The following is an 18,047-nucleotide window of genomic DNA, read 5'->3' on the forward strand; positions in this document are numbered from 1 at the left end:
CAGCATAGTTTTCAATCTAAGCCTATTTCTGTGAACCAGATTAAAATGAAACTGACTTTTGACAGCAATTTTCTTGGCAGTCTTATAGGGGCTTTCGCTTTGGTGGCTGTGACTGTGATGTTTCATTGTGCAATAAAATGATTCATTGAAGGCTCAAATAAAAAAAAATGTGGCACAGGAAAAGACTTTAAAAATGTTTAAAGTTTTTTTTTTTTTTGCTGTGACTCCTTAAACTGGAATGTACTTCAGAGCTCTGCTTATGTATCAGCCAACATTTGTCTTCAGAATTTTTATCGTCTCTCTTTCTCCCTCTGTTCTACAGATATACACTGACTGGGCTAATCACTATCTAGCAAAATCTGGCCACAAACGGCTCATCAAGGACTTGCAACAGGACATTGCAGATGGAGTTCTGCTAGCAGACATCATTCAAATTATTGGTAAGCTCTAGAATCTGCCTGTTCTATTGCATTTTTCATCCTGGAGCAAACTTTAATAGCGAGATGGGCACTGAACATAGAGACCCAATTCGGCCTCTGAAATTCTCCAGAAATGTGTGTGTGTATTTTTCCTTCCCATTACTTAGTTTAGCAAGAACAACAAAAACCTAGTGTAGTTTTTAACTGTCTGCTTCACCATTCATTCTTTCAGTGACCAGATAACTATATTTCACTTACTTGGCATTGTCTGATATGAATGCTTCATTAAGCCATATGTCTCCAATGTGTGCATTTTATTAGCTGGAGTGGTTTATACTTTCTGTGATGCCTTGAAATTGTATCCTGATCCCACAAAGACAATTGTGGAAGATTTCATGTCAGCAGTCATTTGGCAGAGGCTGAAGAATTAGTAGCAACCTCCTTTGCACTGCCCCTTTGCTTGATTTGTGCATGGGAAGCAACTGCTGCTAGCGAGAGAGTGTGTGAGCTTTTAGCACACTTAAGTTTTGGTCTCTACAAAATACTCATGTGTGTGCCTGTTTACTTTCTCTTTTCTGGTCTTGAGTACCCTTTTTCATTCTCACTGTTTTCCTTCAGCAAATGAAAAAGTTGAAGATATCAATGGCTGTCCTCGAAGCCAGTCTCAAATGGTAAGGATAAAAATAATATTTCTGTGTTGTGATGTCATGTCTACGTTATATTGAGACATATACTAATGACTGTATATTTTTCTTAATGTTGATAAGGTTTTTTGGGGGGAGGAGATTTCTTATACATGGATTTGATTTAATCTTGTTAGCTAAAAACATAAGCCAAACACAAACATAAGCATTTACGGATAGATTATTAATATATTCTTTTAACAAATCTCTGTATTCTTCAGATGTATACAGATAATTTCATTTCAAAGCCACTTTAAAGACAGCACAGAACAGAACCCGTCGTAAGTGGAGTCTTTATGTCTGGACTCCTGGTTGGGACAACTGGGTTGGCCAACTTTTAATGAATATAAATAACCTGCTTGTCCCCAATGAAGTCCAGTTAAATCCCTATGATTTTTAGAAATAGGTTTTAAGTCTCAAAGCACGTGTTACTTCTGCTAGAAGAGACAGCTAAAAGCAGGAAACTGTGGTAGATGGTGTATATTTCATAACAATGATTTGGAATAGAGAACCGAGTTTTATTTTTGTTAAATATCAATGTATCTAGCTGTTTGAAAAGTTTATTGATAAGTGCTGTGTAAATGACACTTGGGATGCTAGTTCTCCCAGCAACCTCAATTAATTTCTTTTGTATTTGTTGCAGTTTGTTTTTATGAATTCATAGACTCATATAAGGCTTAATGGTGTAATGATATACTTTGAATGAAAACAGTTAGATATCAGAATCTTAGCCTGCTAATATTCAGTATGAGATGAGAAAGTGGAAATACTACTCATTTATAGACAGGTTGCTTGCTAAATCATTATTTTAAGCAGCAGTTCGTGATGATGTTTAAGAGCACAAACATTTGTTTAAATTGGTAATTTTTATCAAGTCTGAAGCGACTTGAGAAACTGCACGTCACTTCTGCTGGTGTGAGAGAATTGGCCATCTGCAGAGATGTTGCCTGGATATGTTACAATCCTGTGGGAGGCTTCTCTCTTGTTCCTGAATGGGAAGCTGGAACTGACAGATGGGAGCTCACCCTGGGTCAGCAGTTCAGCTGGCACAAGGGTTTAACTCACTGTGCCAACATGGCTCCAATTTGATAATGTTATTGATACAAAAAAGGTCTACTTTCTAGGGCAAGCAACTATGTGAAGAAATAAGGAGCAATTTCAGAGAGCATATTTATGCTACACAGTTATGGTAGTAATACTTCTTTAACTGTCATCCTATGGAATTCTGGGATTTGTAGTTTGGTGATAAATACTAGAGATCTCTGGTCCACACTTTTGAAGTATAGCACTAGCACTTTCTAGCAAATAATTCCTCACTACAACAGAAGATTCCTAGCACGTCTACATGACAATTTAGGTGAGATGAAATTTTTATAACTGTGTAGAGTATATATGTTCAGAGTCTTCCTTACCTAAAATGCCTAGAACCATTGTTTCCTCCTTTCCTTAGAATCCATTATTGTTGTTGCTGTTGTTATTCCTCATGCTGCTGTTGATTTTAACATATTGCGAGAATACTACGAAGGTGACTTTGGGCCATTCACTAGCCTTAAATTACAGGATACAACTTACATACAGCAAAGTCGTGAAACTTTATACAAATATTCATGATATGGAGAGAGTTTTCTCAGTCATGCTTTAATTTACTGTTACCCAGTTAAATTGAATGTTCAGAGTTGAGAAAAGGATAAGTTCTTTCACACACGCCTCCCAAATAATTAGTTTGTGTATTATTAGCAATAACTTGCCTTTCCCCCCAAAAGGTTAGATGAAATCATGGTGACAATATCAATAGTTCTTAGCCATGTCATTTCATTTAACCTCCATATTTAAAGGTTCTATACTTCCGAATCCAAAACCTGGGGACTTAAACTGTGGGAAAGCTCTTGACTTGATGTCTGATTCAAGGATTTCCTCAGGCTATTTATATGGGCACTATTAGAAACATACTACTAGGAACAAACCTTTAATCTGCTTCAGAAGAATGTTTTGCAATCAACAGAACCACTGGCTTCTTCATAGCAAAGTAGCTGTGTTTCCAGACATGTGGTATGCATTCGCTTTACATCTGGAGGATCAGCTGCTATGGTAAAGGCTATTGCATTGGAAGTCCTATAAGTTCATGAAGGTAAAATTAAACTACAAATACCCAAACAATTTTGAGACATTTTTGCTGACATGCTCTGAGCTTTTGTTACAGGTCAGGCTTTTTAATGGCATCAACAGACTATTAGACAGGAGACACAGGGCAATTCTACTCAGACACTATAATCCAGTTTGGAAGTGAATTAAAAGGAACCAGTTTCACTGTGACGTGATTAGATTGACAAGCCTAAAACTGGTTTGAGGCCAGGCAGGTGATTACATTAAACATGGAATAGAGGCAACCAGTTACCTTCCAAAGGATCAATTAACCCCTTGCTGCCTAGTAATGCCACTGGACCATTCTGCATCCTTTATTGTACTTCAGCAGCGTTGGCTATCTACAGTCGCTCCTCATTTTGTGGAGCCGGTTTCATCCTAGATTAAGGATATACTGGCATCTGCTGCAACACATTTTTTTACAGAACTCAGATTTTCCTAGGAACATTTTAAAAGTATTTTATCACTCTTGATGGGTGTTGCATCATGGATTGGAGTGTCCATTTTATGGACACCCTGCCTTTCAGCTAGCTTCAAACTGAATAATAAGTGTCTGTTTCATAATAATAATAATAATAATAATAATAATAATAATAATAATAATAAGCACAGCAGACAAAGAATCAGTACAAAAACACTGCTCTACAAACCAGAACTGACAGCTGGAACAACAAAGCATTGCATGGGCAGTTCCTTGACAAAATTGAATGAAATTTGATAAGGAGAAGACCTGGCTATGGCTCATGAATGGAACACTGAAGAAGGAGAGAGAAGGCCTGATTCTTGCAGCCCAAGAACAAGCCATCAGAACAAATTCAATTAAGGCCAGGATTGAAAAGTGACCCAAAATGCAAACTGTGCAAGTAAGCTGATGAAACCATTGATAATATCCTCAGCTGCTGCAAGAAAATCACACAGACAGACTACAAACAGAGGCACAACTCTGTGACCCAAATGATTCATTGGAACTTATGTCACAAGTACCACCTGCCAGTAGTAAAGAACTGGTGGGATCATAAACCTGCACAGGTAGTGGAAAATGAACATGCAAAAATACTGTAGGACTTTTGAATCCAGACTGTTTGGAACACAATACACCAGACATTACAATTGTAGAGAAGAAAAAAAGTTTGGATTATTGATGTCGCCATACCAGGTGACATTCGCATTGAGGAAAAACAACAGGAAAAACTCAGCCGTTATCAGGACCTCAAAATCGAACTTCAAAGGCTCTGGCATAAACCAGTACAGGTGGTCCCACTGGGTGCTGTGCCAAAAGATCTCAGCTAGCATTTGGAAACAATAAACATTGACAAAATCATGATCTGTTAACTGCAAAAGGCCACCTTACTTGGATCTGTGCACGTCATTTGAAAATAATCACATAGTACTAGACACTTGGAAAGTGTTCGACTTGTGATTTTGTGATATGAAATCCAGCATATATATCTCATTTGCTATGACATACTGTGCTTTTGTGTCAGATTAATAATAATAATAATAATAATAATAATTGTATTTCTTACCTTCCTGTCCTCATGGCTTGAGGCAGGATACGACATCACTAAAATAGAATAATCTAAAAACATTATCTAAAACACCCATATTAAAACATATTTCTACAGAATACATATTCAAATATACAAAAAGAAAATTAAACATAAGACACAAGTTTAAAAGCATCCAGCTCCAGGGGCCGGGGCTGGAGGAATGACCCCAAGGGGCCACATCCAGCCCATGGGCCTGTGTTTGCCCATAACTGTTCTATAGACTAACCTGCATTGTCAGAATTTAGGTGGTTTTGTAAAAATAGTTAATATCATATTTATGCAATTCTAACACACACTTTTTTTGGCCCAAAATTGGGATGCACATTCGGTTTCCGTAAAACGGTAATGGCCTCCCTGCTTACTTCAATCCACAATCTACTTGGCTTGCCAGAGCTTTCGCCTTGCAGGGCTGGCTCCCCCGTCAACTGCTTGCTGCAGGCCCCAGGAGCCAAGGGGGGAAGAGGTAAAGGTGGCCATGACAGTGGCAAAGGAGGAGTCTCTTTGGCTCCTGGGATCTATGGTAAATGATGTGAGCGGGGCATGCAGCGAAAGCATTACATGTGGCACAAGTGGAGTCTGCACTGAGGGGCTGGCAAAAGCACCTGGGGGCTGCGGAGAATAGACGATATCTTCCTCCTTGGTTTCCCATTCTGCCACCTTGCCAGGACCAGCTTCCTTCCTAGCAGCTTGCCACAGGTCCCAAAGCAGAGGAGAAGACGGTGAAAATGGCCTCCTTTGCCCTGGGTTGTTGGGGCTTCCCCCTCAGTGGAGCTGGATTTAGCTACTCTGCCACAGAGCTCCTTTCCTTCTTTCTCTCTCTCTTCCACCCTCCCTTCTCTCTGTCTTTTCTGTCTTCCTTTCATTCTTGTACCTCCTTTCCCTCTCTCTGCCTATTCTTTCAAGACTCCTTTCTCCCCACTAGCAAATTCCTTTTTGGTTTCAGGGTCTTGAAAATTGAGGTGCACATTAGATTTGATGGCACACTAGATTTGAGTAAATACAGCATTTTATATGGCCATGGAAATGTAGCACCCTCTCTAGGTCTTTTCTGCAGTTTGAATTTGCTAGGTAATACTTCTCCCCTCTTAATAGGTGACAGACAACAGCTATTACTGAAGTGAAAACATGGCACCCAAATTATATAATGAATAAACACCCAATATTGTTACATGCTCTCTCTCTTTTAAAATAGTATTTTGTGACTCGTTGAAAAACTGGAAACCTGGAAATACTTACAAGTTCTAGTGTGATCTTTATGCAATGAGTCTGCTTCTTGTTAAATGGATATTGTCAGGACTAGCAGTTAGGTTAGTCATCCTTTTTAAAACTTGGTTTTTAAAAGGAAATGTTTAGCTTCAGAGAATTCTAACCTTCAAAGCTTTGTGGATTAAACCATGAAATGGCAAAATGTATTCACATCCTTATATTGATGAATGTTACGTTTTTCTAACATTGCACACAGAGAGTATTCAAAATGAAACTACAGTATAACATGTGAAAGAGAATCAGGATTTTTTTTCAATGATATTGCTTAGAACAGAGTTATGGTCAAGGAGCATTCCACTTTGGGTCCCTATGTTGGGAGAATAACAGGATAAAAATAAACTACATAAATACAAATAAATATCCTGTCTAGTCTTTTCCTATATTCTTTCTGCATTTTCATTTCTCTGTTGGTTTGTCTTCTCTTGGGAAGGAATGGAAAGGTCTGTATCCGAATACTCTGAAAAGTCAAAAATATCAGCCTCTGTCTGGAGGGTATGAATGGCTACCCATCTCAATGTCAAATTCTTCTAGGATTCACAGGCCTTTGGAACCTTTTAACATGTCACAGGTGTTTGGTTGGAGCTTAGAGTTTCAAACTCTTTATGAGTCTCTTATTGTAAGATTTCCCACAGGTTTTGTCTAGGATATTTTCTTGAGCATTATGATTTCAATTTAGATAATCTGCTTCCATCTCTAAAAGTCATGTTCCAAGAAGAAAGTTGCAGTTCTGACTGTAGGGTATAGTATCCTTTTTGAAGATGTGCTAGGCTTCAGTCATGGTCAGATGTATTTTCCAGACCATTGCAAATGTCTTCTAGATTGCATTAGGCCAAACTATTGACCAATTGTTTTTTAACTAAAATGCTTCCCATCTTTTTGTGAGAAAACTTTGAGGGTGACACCAGTGTGGATCATACTAATAGCTGCCACATGAGAATGGTAATAATATTTATTTATTTGATCAGTCATATGACCATTTCAAAATAGAACATGAGGAAAACAAGGCAACAAGGTGAAGATAGCAGCCGACCTATTTATAGTCAGAATCGTATTTTCCTGGTTCTTCCTTCAGGAAATCTGTTCTTTTCTTAATAGCTTTCAGAATAAAAATACTTACTCTGATTATGCTGGATCTTTCCTGCCCTTGCAAGAGGGATGTCAGAATATAATTTCTGTTGGGGGACCTGCAGAAATGAGAATGGCAATAGTTCAGAACTCACTATACATACAGACCGTTAATGAATGGAGGTTACGACAAGCTACACCACAGCACAGTGCTCCCCAAACCTTCACCCTCCAGCTGCTTTGAACTCCAGCCCCCAAATTCCTGACTTTTGGTCAAGCTGCTTGGACTTCTGGGAATTGAAGCAGCTTGAAGGACCAGAGGTTGGGAATCACTACAAAAGGAATGTATTGAACTCTCACTCTTCTGTGCCAAAGCCACTGTCACTCTGCTGACCTCATGATGTCCCTGCTTCTGTCTATGCTGGCACTCTTCCTTTTCTTGGTCCACTGTCCTTTTGTCATGTTGATCTTTGTTGAATAAGAGTACTGAGTAGTACAGGCTAGGTCTGTAGTGGTACCCATTTAAACTTTAAAAGTATAATTCAGAAAATCATCTTTTTAGAGTCCTTAACTTGCCGTGGTTGCTTCCTGTGGAATCCTGGAATTTTCAGTTTAAGAATTCTCAGACAAAGAGCTCTAGTGGATCACTCAAACTACTTTAGGATTCCATACTATGTTACCATGGAAATTAAAGGGAAATTCTTGGTCTTTAGCTGAAAGGGCCCTGGCTTGCTGCCCAACAATTCATCCTCCTACACAAAATTGCTGATTGGCTTGCTGTCATTCCTGACATGCCATATAACTGCATGCATGCCAAAATACTGACTTACTACAAATAGGACTTAGTGGGTGAACTGTGACTAAGGATGTTTTCAAGATTTACCCAAAATTTGTTTTCCTTCCATTTCTATCTACTGAGTCTAATCATGACAATATATTTGTTCCATACCCTCTTGTTTTTATTAGTTAAATTAACTGCATGTTTTATGCATTTCTTTCTGATGGCTGTGATTGTTTCATGTGCATGCATGTGAGTATTGTTTCAGAGAGAGATAAGTTGTCTCAACTTGGAAACTGGAGTTCAGTGTAAGCCCTGTATTTCAATTCTTATAAAAAAAGTAACCATCCCTTTCTCTGAGTCGAGTGGCAAAAGACAAAAATTTAGTCCTAAAAGAAGCACTAACCATCTCTACTCTTTCCATTACAGCATTTTTGAATGACCGGCTGTGGAAATGCCAGTAGTGACAAGGGCTAGAGAGACCCTCAGGACAGTGCTGGGTCTTTTCTCTCTGTGTGAAATGACCCTCGACTTTGCATGAGTCACATCAACATTCATAACTCAGACCTACCTTTGACTTATACATGAGTTGAGTGGCTAAACATGAGAGCATAGTCTGTCTCAGGAGAATCTAAAAGAATAATAATAATAATAATAATAATAATAATAATAATATAATTTGTATTCCTTACCCACCTCGAGGTGGGGCGCAACTGTTGGAAATTGCAGTCTTCTACAAGCCTCCTACACTAGTTATTTGTAATATATATAATTCAGATTGCTTACTATATTGTATGTATATGATTTAGTATGCAGTTTTCCCTTAATTCTATGTTGTTTGAGCTTGTGGGAGGGACTGCTGGCCATGTGACCAGATCTGGCACTATTCAGACTGAAACTCCATTTTGGAAGCCATTTTACCTCAGAGTACAGTACAATACAATTTGCATTACAAGTCAGTCAGTACAGTGTGTGTTAGAGTTTACTTCAGAAGTCAGTGTCAGTATGCTGAAGTATAGTCCGTTTTTATTGATTCAGTGTTCAGTTTTTTATTGATTCAATGTTCAATGAACATTAGTCTGTATGCAACAGAGAAGAGACCAAAACAGAATGTTTAGAGAACAGACTGTTTAAACTATCAACCAATAAGAAATGTTTAGAGAGCAGACTGTTTAAACTATCAACCAATAAGAAATGTAAAATATCAACTATTGGTTGATAGTTTAAACTATCAACCAGTAAGAATGTATTAAATCATGTATGCTGCATACATGAAGTTTGTAAGTAAATCAACTACCTAAACTTTTAACAAAAACTACTTATTTTTTGGTCTCTCAGGAGCATGATTTAACAGCAATATATTTTACGGGAGAGTAGATTGGGGGAGGGGAGCAACTGAAATAACACTTCTGAACATCTGCTATATATTTTGTGCATTGGCATATTTTTGGTCCTAATAGTTTAGAAAGATAACAGGGTATATTAGTCATAACAGCTGAGCAGCCTGATTTGCCTTGCATGAATACCAGTGGATATTTACCACTAAGTAGAATATTCACTCAAATGAGTATTTAACTCTTCTCAGGAAAGTCATACTTTTCCAAAAGGTTATAATTATTCCAAGTAGTGTGAATGCCAATTAATTTCCAAAAAGGGTCACACTTCCAAATGGCTTTGGAGATTCCTGGTTTTCCAAAGGTTATGGTCTCTAAAAGATCAAACTTTCCAAAAACAACACAGTTAAAACACATCATTATAAAACATTATGTAAAACACATATATTAAAATGTATTTCTGTGAAATACATATATTAAAGTACAAAGAACAAAGAGCAAAATACAGGACATGAATTTAAAATTCATAGTTAAAAAATGACTGGTTAGGTCTGCTGGAAGAGATGGGTCTTCAATTGTCTCTTAAATTTTGATAGTTCATTTAACTTGGATCTCTTTTGGCAATTCATTCCACAATTCTGGGGTGGCTGATGAAAAGGTCCTCTGGGTGATAGTCACCAGTCAGATTCTGGCGACCTGAAGGAGCTGCCCCCCAGAGGACCCAAGTGTCTTAAGGGGCAAATTGTATGGGAGAAAATGATCCTCTATGTAACCTGGACCCAAACCATGTAGGGCTTTAAAGGTCAAAACCAAAACTTTGTATTTTGTCCAGAAACTAATTGGCAACCAGTGGAGTGACTGTGTGTCAGGAGTGACTTGAGAAACTGCAAGTTGCTTCTGGTGTGAGAGAATTGGCCTTCTACAAGGATGTTGTCCAGGAGATGCCCACATGTGTTACCATCCTGTTGGAGGCTTCCCTCATGTCCCCACATAAGAAGCTGGAGCTGACAGATGAGAGCTCACCCCACTCTCCATATTCGAACCACTAACCTTTTGGTCAGGATGTTCCTGTAACCTGTCTGGCTGCCTTGTTTTGAACCAATTGTAGCTTCTGAATTTGGTACAGAGGTAACCCAATGTAAGTCACATTGCAGAAATCCAACCCTGAGGTTACCAGTGTATGCACTACCATCTTCAGATTCTCTAAATTAGGACAAGGTGCATCTGGTATATGAGCTAAAGCTGGTAGTAAGCACTCCTGACCATCACATCTATTGGCTCACATTTGGAGAGATCGATCCAGGAGCACTCCCAAGTGGTGAACACAGTTTTTTTAGGGAGCATGTAACCCTGTCCAGAAGTGAATGAAACACCTCCATCCCTAGTGGCAAGCACCTCTGTATTCTCTGGATTCAGTTTCAATCTTTCCCCTTCTTATCCAGGCCATTATCTCTTTCAGGCATGCTATCCTTAGCTGAAACTGTTTTTGAAAGCATGGAGAAAAACATTTGGTTGTTGTCAGTGTACTGATAGCATACCTCCCAGTGCCTCTGGATGATCTCTCCCAGCAGTTTTAATGTTAAAAAGCATTGGGATAGAATGGCACCCTGTGGGATGCCACATAACAGCTCCATTTTTGAGGAGCAGCTATCCCCAAGCAGCACCGCCATCTGAAACCTGCCTAAGAAGTAAGACCGGAAGCACTTCAACACATTACTTCCAATTCCCAAACCTCCAGGCATTCCAGAAGGAAACCATAGTTGAAGTATCTACCCCCTCAATTTTTCCTGCATTCCTTTGAAATGAAGTGTCAGGGCCATATCTGCTCCTGCCATTTCCCCAGCATGAACATTAAGATCTTTAGGGGAGGGCTTTTTCCCAGTTCCATCATCTTTCTCAGGTTTGGGTGCCTTCTTTATGAGTGTTCCCATACTGTAGATTTCTTCCAAGATGGTCTGGTGAGCCCTCTCCCTGTTCTCTTTCTGCCTGCATGTGAAGGTGTTTTTGTTTAAACACGCATTTGAACTGTAAATTGTAATTATGAAAGTTTAATGTATGTTTAAGTCCTGTGCTTTTAGATTTTTTTTAAAAAAACCCATATTTTAAGTGTTTTTCTCTTACTTCAAGTATGATTTTGACAGTGACATTTACTTCCTTTTTAATTTTTGTAAATTAATGTTTTAGCTGCATCTTATTGAAACAATTGTAAGCCACCTCCAATATCACTTTGGGAGAGAGTTGAAATCTACATTTATTCATTCAATCAATCAAATAATTGGAAGGGATAGTTACAATTTTCAGCCAGAGAGTGCTACCATCAAATTACAAAACCCAGGATTTCATAAGATGCAGACATTGCAGTTGAAAATGGAGCTAGAGCACCGTGTTAAAGGGCCCTTTATGTTCAAACCCTGTAACCTGTCCTTGTAAAACTACAAAGAAAATACATGATAGGAATATTCTAGGTGCACCTGTTGGCTGCAGGAATGAATACATTTCTGTTGGGATAACAGAAGGATTAGGGAAATATGTTGGTTGCATCACAGTGTATTTATACAGTATTTTCAAAGGAAACATGTTAGCATGCTAAGGATATCAAGAATCTCCAGAATGCCTCCCGATGTCCAAAATAGCATCAGTACCAACATCATCATGTTCAGTGTGCATTGATACAGTGAATGCAGGACCAAGTGGAAGCTGTACTTGGAAGAAATGACACAATGACATATCTATTTTTGTCTGAGAAACTCACAGTGAACAATAGAACCTTCTTTGTATTGTCTAAGGCATTCATGGCTGGAATCACTGGGTTGTTGTAGGTTTTTTCGGGCTATATGGCCATGTCCTAGAGGAGAGAATGTCTCTAGAACATGGCCATATAGCCCCCAAAAAACCTACAACAAACCAGAAGCTTCTTTGATTTATGAAGTCTGGAGAAGTGGATTAGTATTTTTGGGCTTCTTGGGGAAAATCGATGTTTTTGCACTTGTCTTTAAGAGCAATTAAACATTTGGACAACTAGAGTGGCAAACATTTCTTTTAGTATGTGGTTTGTTTTGACTTGAAATCCAGCTGGTCAGGGTATGTTCATGAACCACTGCCAAGGAAGTCAAGCTCATTATCAAGAATCAGGAACGATGTCAATAAAAAGGGACCTAACATGAGCCAATAACATAATGAGATTGAGTATTGGACTATTAATCACAATTAAGATCCAAGTGTTCAACAATAAATGGAACCATAGACCACAAGTGGGAGTGGGGGCATGACAGTGTACTATTACAAAGTATAAGTAGAAAGGTTCAGATCCTCCTTATTAAAATGCCCTGCGTAGGCATATAGTTCTAATTTGAGAGTACTTCTAATTATGATTTTGCACTATGTGCTAGATTAGTATGTCCAGAATGTCTCCCCACTCCAGTGTGTTTAAACATGTAGCATCTGCTACAAATTTGCAAAACACTCTGTAGAACTCTTATTCTGTCTATGAAGTGCTAGCTTATCCTACATTGGTGGGCAGTAGTGATGGGCAAGATGAGCATAGCCAGACAACTAGGACTAGTACCATCCTCCCCCTCCTCCAAATTTGAAACAATGGCAAATTTAACATGTAGCTTAACCAAGCATAGGGGAGTTCTTCAAAATGCTGAGCTGATCCCCCCTCCCAAAGTGAATGTGACATCACATGCACCAACAATGGGCCAAAGCAGCTGCTTGAGGATCATGTTGACACTAACTTCCCTAGGCTATTTCCCACCCATATTTGAAGATTATTTTGAGAAATTATACCATGTAATTTTATAATATAATTTAAGTTAATTTAGTTTATTTCACAAATACATCTCACCCTACTGGAACAGGCTTGAGAAGGAAGCAGATGTAACACTTAATACAGACTGTTCAAGAAGCAATAAAATAAAGATGAAACAAAAAGCAGAATAAAACTTAAACTCAGCTAGCCACAATGTTTCATATTATTATAGAAGGTCTGTATAAGAGAGCACATTTATCTTTATTATTATTATTTGCTTACAAATAAATCCCTGATTCTATTTCTGGCAATCCAGGTAAGTCTGGTGTGGATTGTCATCTGGAAAATCTGCAAAGTTCCTGATACTCATCTTAAGGGATCCTGAATTTGATGGACTAATAATATGGCTCAGTATGAGATAGCTCTTATGTTGAGCAGAATAACCTAGAGACCCCTCATTAACTTCATGAAGTCCCCCAAACATCTCTAAAGAAAACTATTTTAACTTAGCACTAGGAAGATGCCTAGTTGTAGCTGTTCTCTATCTCAAGAGCTCTAAAAGGAGTAGACAACTTGTTGCTGTGGGATTTTAGTCACTCTTTTAAACAGGATTCTTCTAAATACCAGAATGACTTGGAATTGAAGAAAAATCTTAGAATCACTTCCTGCAGCAGGAACTTCTGAAGTCATTTAAGCTTCCAATGGTTCAAAGACTGTAAAGATCAGTATGTAAAAGTTATCATATCCATACCCCAGCCTTTCTTAACAGATAGGCACTAAAATCCCACACTATAGTTTGTATCAACACCGTAGACTAAAGGGGTGTGATATGGGAGCAGCAATTACACATAGACACATAATGCATTACAAATGATCATAGGTCTTGTTGGACATGACTCAAGGAGTTCTGTCATGGGAAGAATATAGTCACTGGTTATTCCAAATAGCCACCAAAACTGTTACCCCAATCCATGTGCCGAGTAATATTGAACGGAATCACAACCCAATAAAGGAGCCCCTCTTATGACCAGGAGATGAGGTTGCTTCTCAGACCCATTAACCTACTCATTCTTATGTTTAAAAGATATGGGGAAAACATGATTGCCCTGTGCACTGAGTTCAATGGGATTAATTCCTAGATAAGTGTATTAGCCTACAGCATTAATATGTGCATTTATGTGCATGTGCATTAGAGACAAGGTGTACCAATCACTATAGAACAATAGTCCTCCAAGCCTTCTGGGTGGTCATTTCAGTCTGCACCATCAGCCTTCTGCTTCTTACATGCTTGACCTGCTTCATAAAAAAAATGCCAGCTTCATCCTGCAAGATCTGTCTAAAGATGTACTGACTTCAAGTGGGCAGCACTTCTTGTTCTCATGTTGACCCAGGGAAATGGCAAGGGAAAGCCATGTAAATGGGTGTCAGTATGTAGTAATAATAACTTTATTATACCCTGCCACCATCTCCCTGAAGAGACTTGGGGCAGCTTACAGTTAGGACCAAGCGCCATAATAACAAAGTTAACCAATAAAAATACATTTAAAAATACAGATCAACATATAACAAGCTAGTTAAACAATTAAAACTATAAAATATAAAAACATTACAATAAAACAAATCCAATTGCAATATCCAAAACCAGGATTACACTGGGCAATCAAAATTAGAAGTGGCAGAGGTTGGGCATGGACTTGTGCAAAATAGGTTGTAAGGCCAGGGCTGGGGACAATCAAAATTAGAGGTGGCGGAGGCTGGGAATGGAAATGCATCAAATTAGAGATTATGAGGGCTGGGCATGGACTTGTGCAAAATAGATTGTAAGGCCAGGGCTGGGGGCAATCAAAATTAGTGATGGCGGGGGCTGGGCATGGACTTGTGCAACATAGATTGTTGGGCCAGGGCTGGGGGTACTGTACTCAATCTGACGGTTCATTGGGTCTCGGTAATCTGAGAGTTCATTGGGTCTGGATAACAAGGTGAACCAATGGGGTCAGGCTATAAAGGTGGCTGAATAATGGTGACAGCAGCTACTAGGGTTCACCACCTGATATGAAAGTGATGTTGGTCACCCCATTTGTAGAGTCTGCTTTAAATTCAAACATTTTACTTCTAGAAGCACAGAGAACAAAATTGAATCCTTAAAAATGGCAACAAAAAACTTTGAACAACCCCTCCAAAAACCAAATTGCATAAAAAGTGTCTTCAAAAAGCAAAAAATCGTTAGTAGTGCAGAAAGAGCAAATGACGAGTATGCTGGTGGCTATCCATTGGTGGAGACAGTTGAAGCATTAAAAAGCACTCCCAATTTTTCAGTAAAATTTAAATGTATATAAATATTAATATCATGTAGAAGTTCCTGAGACAGAGAGAGTAGCATGGAAAGCTTACTTTATCTGTTAAACACAATCCAGATCCCGGTGTGTCAAATGACAGATAAAGATAAAGAGCTTTATCTGTGATTAAACATTTGCGAGTAATTAATTTCATCTGTTCCTGCTTGGAATTATTTCTTAATTTTGGGCCTTCATACCATTTATAGCAGGAGTTGTAATTAGCAGCAGGAAAAAAATTAACAAATGGATATAATTTTGGAGGGTGTTATTGTGAAGTATTTTACAAAACTGGAAGCTATCTCAGTATTTATTTACTCTACAGTCCCAGTCCTTGTTGATTAAACTGGAATGTACAATAAAAGAGGAATAAAAAGCTGTACTTTCATATTTCCTATTGGGTTAACCTATTGACCTCCACAAAAGCATATGATCAAATTACTGGAGGAAAGGGAGAGAGGTATGATACTTTTTGCTATCCACAAAGATTTGTCATCAAGCAAGCCTAGCATTACATGATAACTACATAGTATGTTACTTATCAGCAGGAGTGGTAGGTCTGTCTGGCAAGTTAAAGGTGACTTTATTCCCATCTGGAGATGAGTTAATTACTCATTTACAATATGAGTATATTTTAATACTTATGTCACCTATGCAATTCTACAGAAAGTAAGTAAGTAAGTAAGTCTACAGAAAGACAAATGTTTATTTATTTATTTGCCATATTTATACCCAGCCTTTCTCTACCCCAGTAGGGGAACTCAAGGTGGTTTACAATGCACATACACAGTGCCTCAAAACAAATATGCAATTATACTGAATTATATGTGTCTATCTGTTTATAGAATCAGTACTTTCACTAATAATAAATAGAGCAATGGAGGAAGGGAGACCATACTGCGCTGTCTAAGGAATAGGTATTTTTTGTTATGTGCTTTGTAAATACTTCCTCCAAACTGTGGTATGCCAATTGTTTATTGTACATTTCCACTGATTGAATTAAAAAGACAAGCTGAGTCGAATTGTCAAAATGCATTGAAAACTACATTGACCATTGTTGATGCTCAGCATTATTATGTGTTCATCTTTGCTGATGGCCTGGGGACAAAATATAATCTGGAACTCAGCATCATTTCTTCAGAAGACCTATCCAAAAGATCTTCTGCATACCTGGAATTGTTCTTTTCTATGTAAAAGTATGTCCCCAACATATCTTGCATAGTTTCATTTGCAGAGGTACTTTCTTGTGGCTAAGACCATCTGTATTTTAGACAGACTTTTGGTTTATGTACTCCACATGATCAAAAATGCATAATTTCTTTTGTTATTGCCAGGAAGAATTCGTGAATTAGAAAAGCTGAAACGAAGTATCAAAGTGAAATATAAATTCGATGGATGTTTTGAGTTGTTCTGATGATTCAATAATCTGCTTGTGGATGATACTGATTAAATTGTGTTCTGTGTGTTTCATAATGTTAAAGAAATAAAAGAGAAAGATAGTACAGGCAGTACCCGACTTACAAATATCTAACAAATGACTCATAGTTACAAACAGACATGAGACAACAGGAAGTGAGAGAAATCTACCCCACCTCCACCAAAGGAAAATTTACTCCTAAAAGAGTTATCAGGGAAAAGATGTTTCAACTGAAGCTTTATAACAAGCCACATTATTTTTTAAAAAAAATCCAATTGTTACAGGGACAGAAAGTGAGGTGAAATCTTCTGAACGGGGCACAGACAGCAAAACAACAAATACCAGCACTGCCTGCTCTTCCCTTCCTATTTCTTCATCATTAAGTGAGCGTGGAAACTTTGGAGGAGGAGAGGAGACTCACTCCTCCCAAGCTGCTTTGATCACTTGATGATGATAAAACAGGAAGGCAGGCAGTGCCGGTATTTGTTGTTTTGCTGTCTGTGCCCCTGTTCAGAAGATTTCACCTCACTTTCTGTTAATGGGGGATTTCCTTGCTTTTAGGTGGGTGGGGGGAGGAAATGAGTTCTGGGGGTTGTTGGAATTCTGCCTCATTTCCAGACTTGCTAACTAGCTTTGGCACAGCTGGGCAGTGGGGCCAGTGTCCCACCACCAAGGTGGCTCAAGACAACCTTGCATGGCCCCAATGAGGCTCAGAACTGGAATTTTTCATGCCAGTTCTGAGCCACTTTATATGCCTGTGTGAAAGAGCCCCAAGGCTATTGACATCAGAAGGACTATACAAAACTGGGAGCAGAGGAGCTAGATGTGCAAAGTAAGTTTCCAGGTAGACTGAAGAAGCTATATTTCACAGTGTTTTGAAATCATATCATAATTGCATAGGTATATAAAATTATTATGCATTGAATAATCTGTATTAATTACTAGGGCTGTGCAAAATTTCATTTTTACCTCGTGTGTCATATCAATTTTGTAAGATTTGTACATACAATGCAATATTAAGAAACACAAGGGGCACCCACACAAAACACTTAAGATCTATGACTTTCAGAAGAGTTATATATGTCTCTTAAATGGTTCCAGGTCTTTGTTGCAGGTGCTGCTTCTCATCCAAAAGGGTTGCGTTTGGTTTCCCCAAAGGTCCCATCTCCTCAATTTTCTTCCCCAGCTTCCGCTTCCTTTTTCCAAGGATTGGGTGTATTGTCTCAGGCAATCGACTGGTGATCTTTCTTTCTCTTTTAAGGTCTTACACCCACCATTCAGAATTGAAATGGTGTATGCCGAAAAAAGA

The 18,047-nt window shown here is 38.4% G+C and overlaps 1 protein-coding gene across 16 annotated transcripts in view; it reads left to right on the forward strand.

Moving 5' to 3' along the window:
* NAV3 (neuron navigator 3) overlaps positions 1 to 18,047 on the forward strand; it is a 619,870-nt gene that overhangs the window by 374,404 nt on the left and 227,419 nt on the right. For all 16 annotated transcript variants that reach the window (XM_060777419.2, XM_060777418.2, XM_060777420.2 and 13 more), the window contains 2 exons: positions 323 to 440; positions 1,038 to 1,090. In XM_060777419.2, the coding sequence (XP_060633402.2) occupies positions 323 to 440; positions 1,038 to 1,090 (171 nt within the window). The remainder of the gene's footprint in view (positions 1 to 322; positions 441 to 1,037; positions 1,091 to 18,047) is intronic.

Source organism: Anolis sagrei, chromosome 5 (assembly GCF_037176765.1).
Source record: "Anolis sagrei isolate rAnoSag1 chromosome 5, rAnoSag1.mat, whole genome shotgun sequence".
In the NCBI taxonomy this organism is placed as follows: Eukaryota; Metazoa; Chordata; class Lepidosauria; order Squamata; family Dactyloidae; genus Anolis; species Anolis sagrei.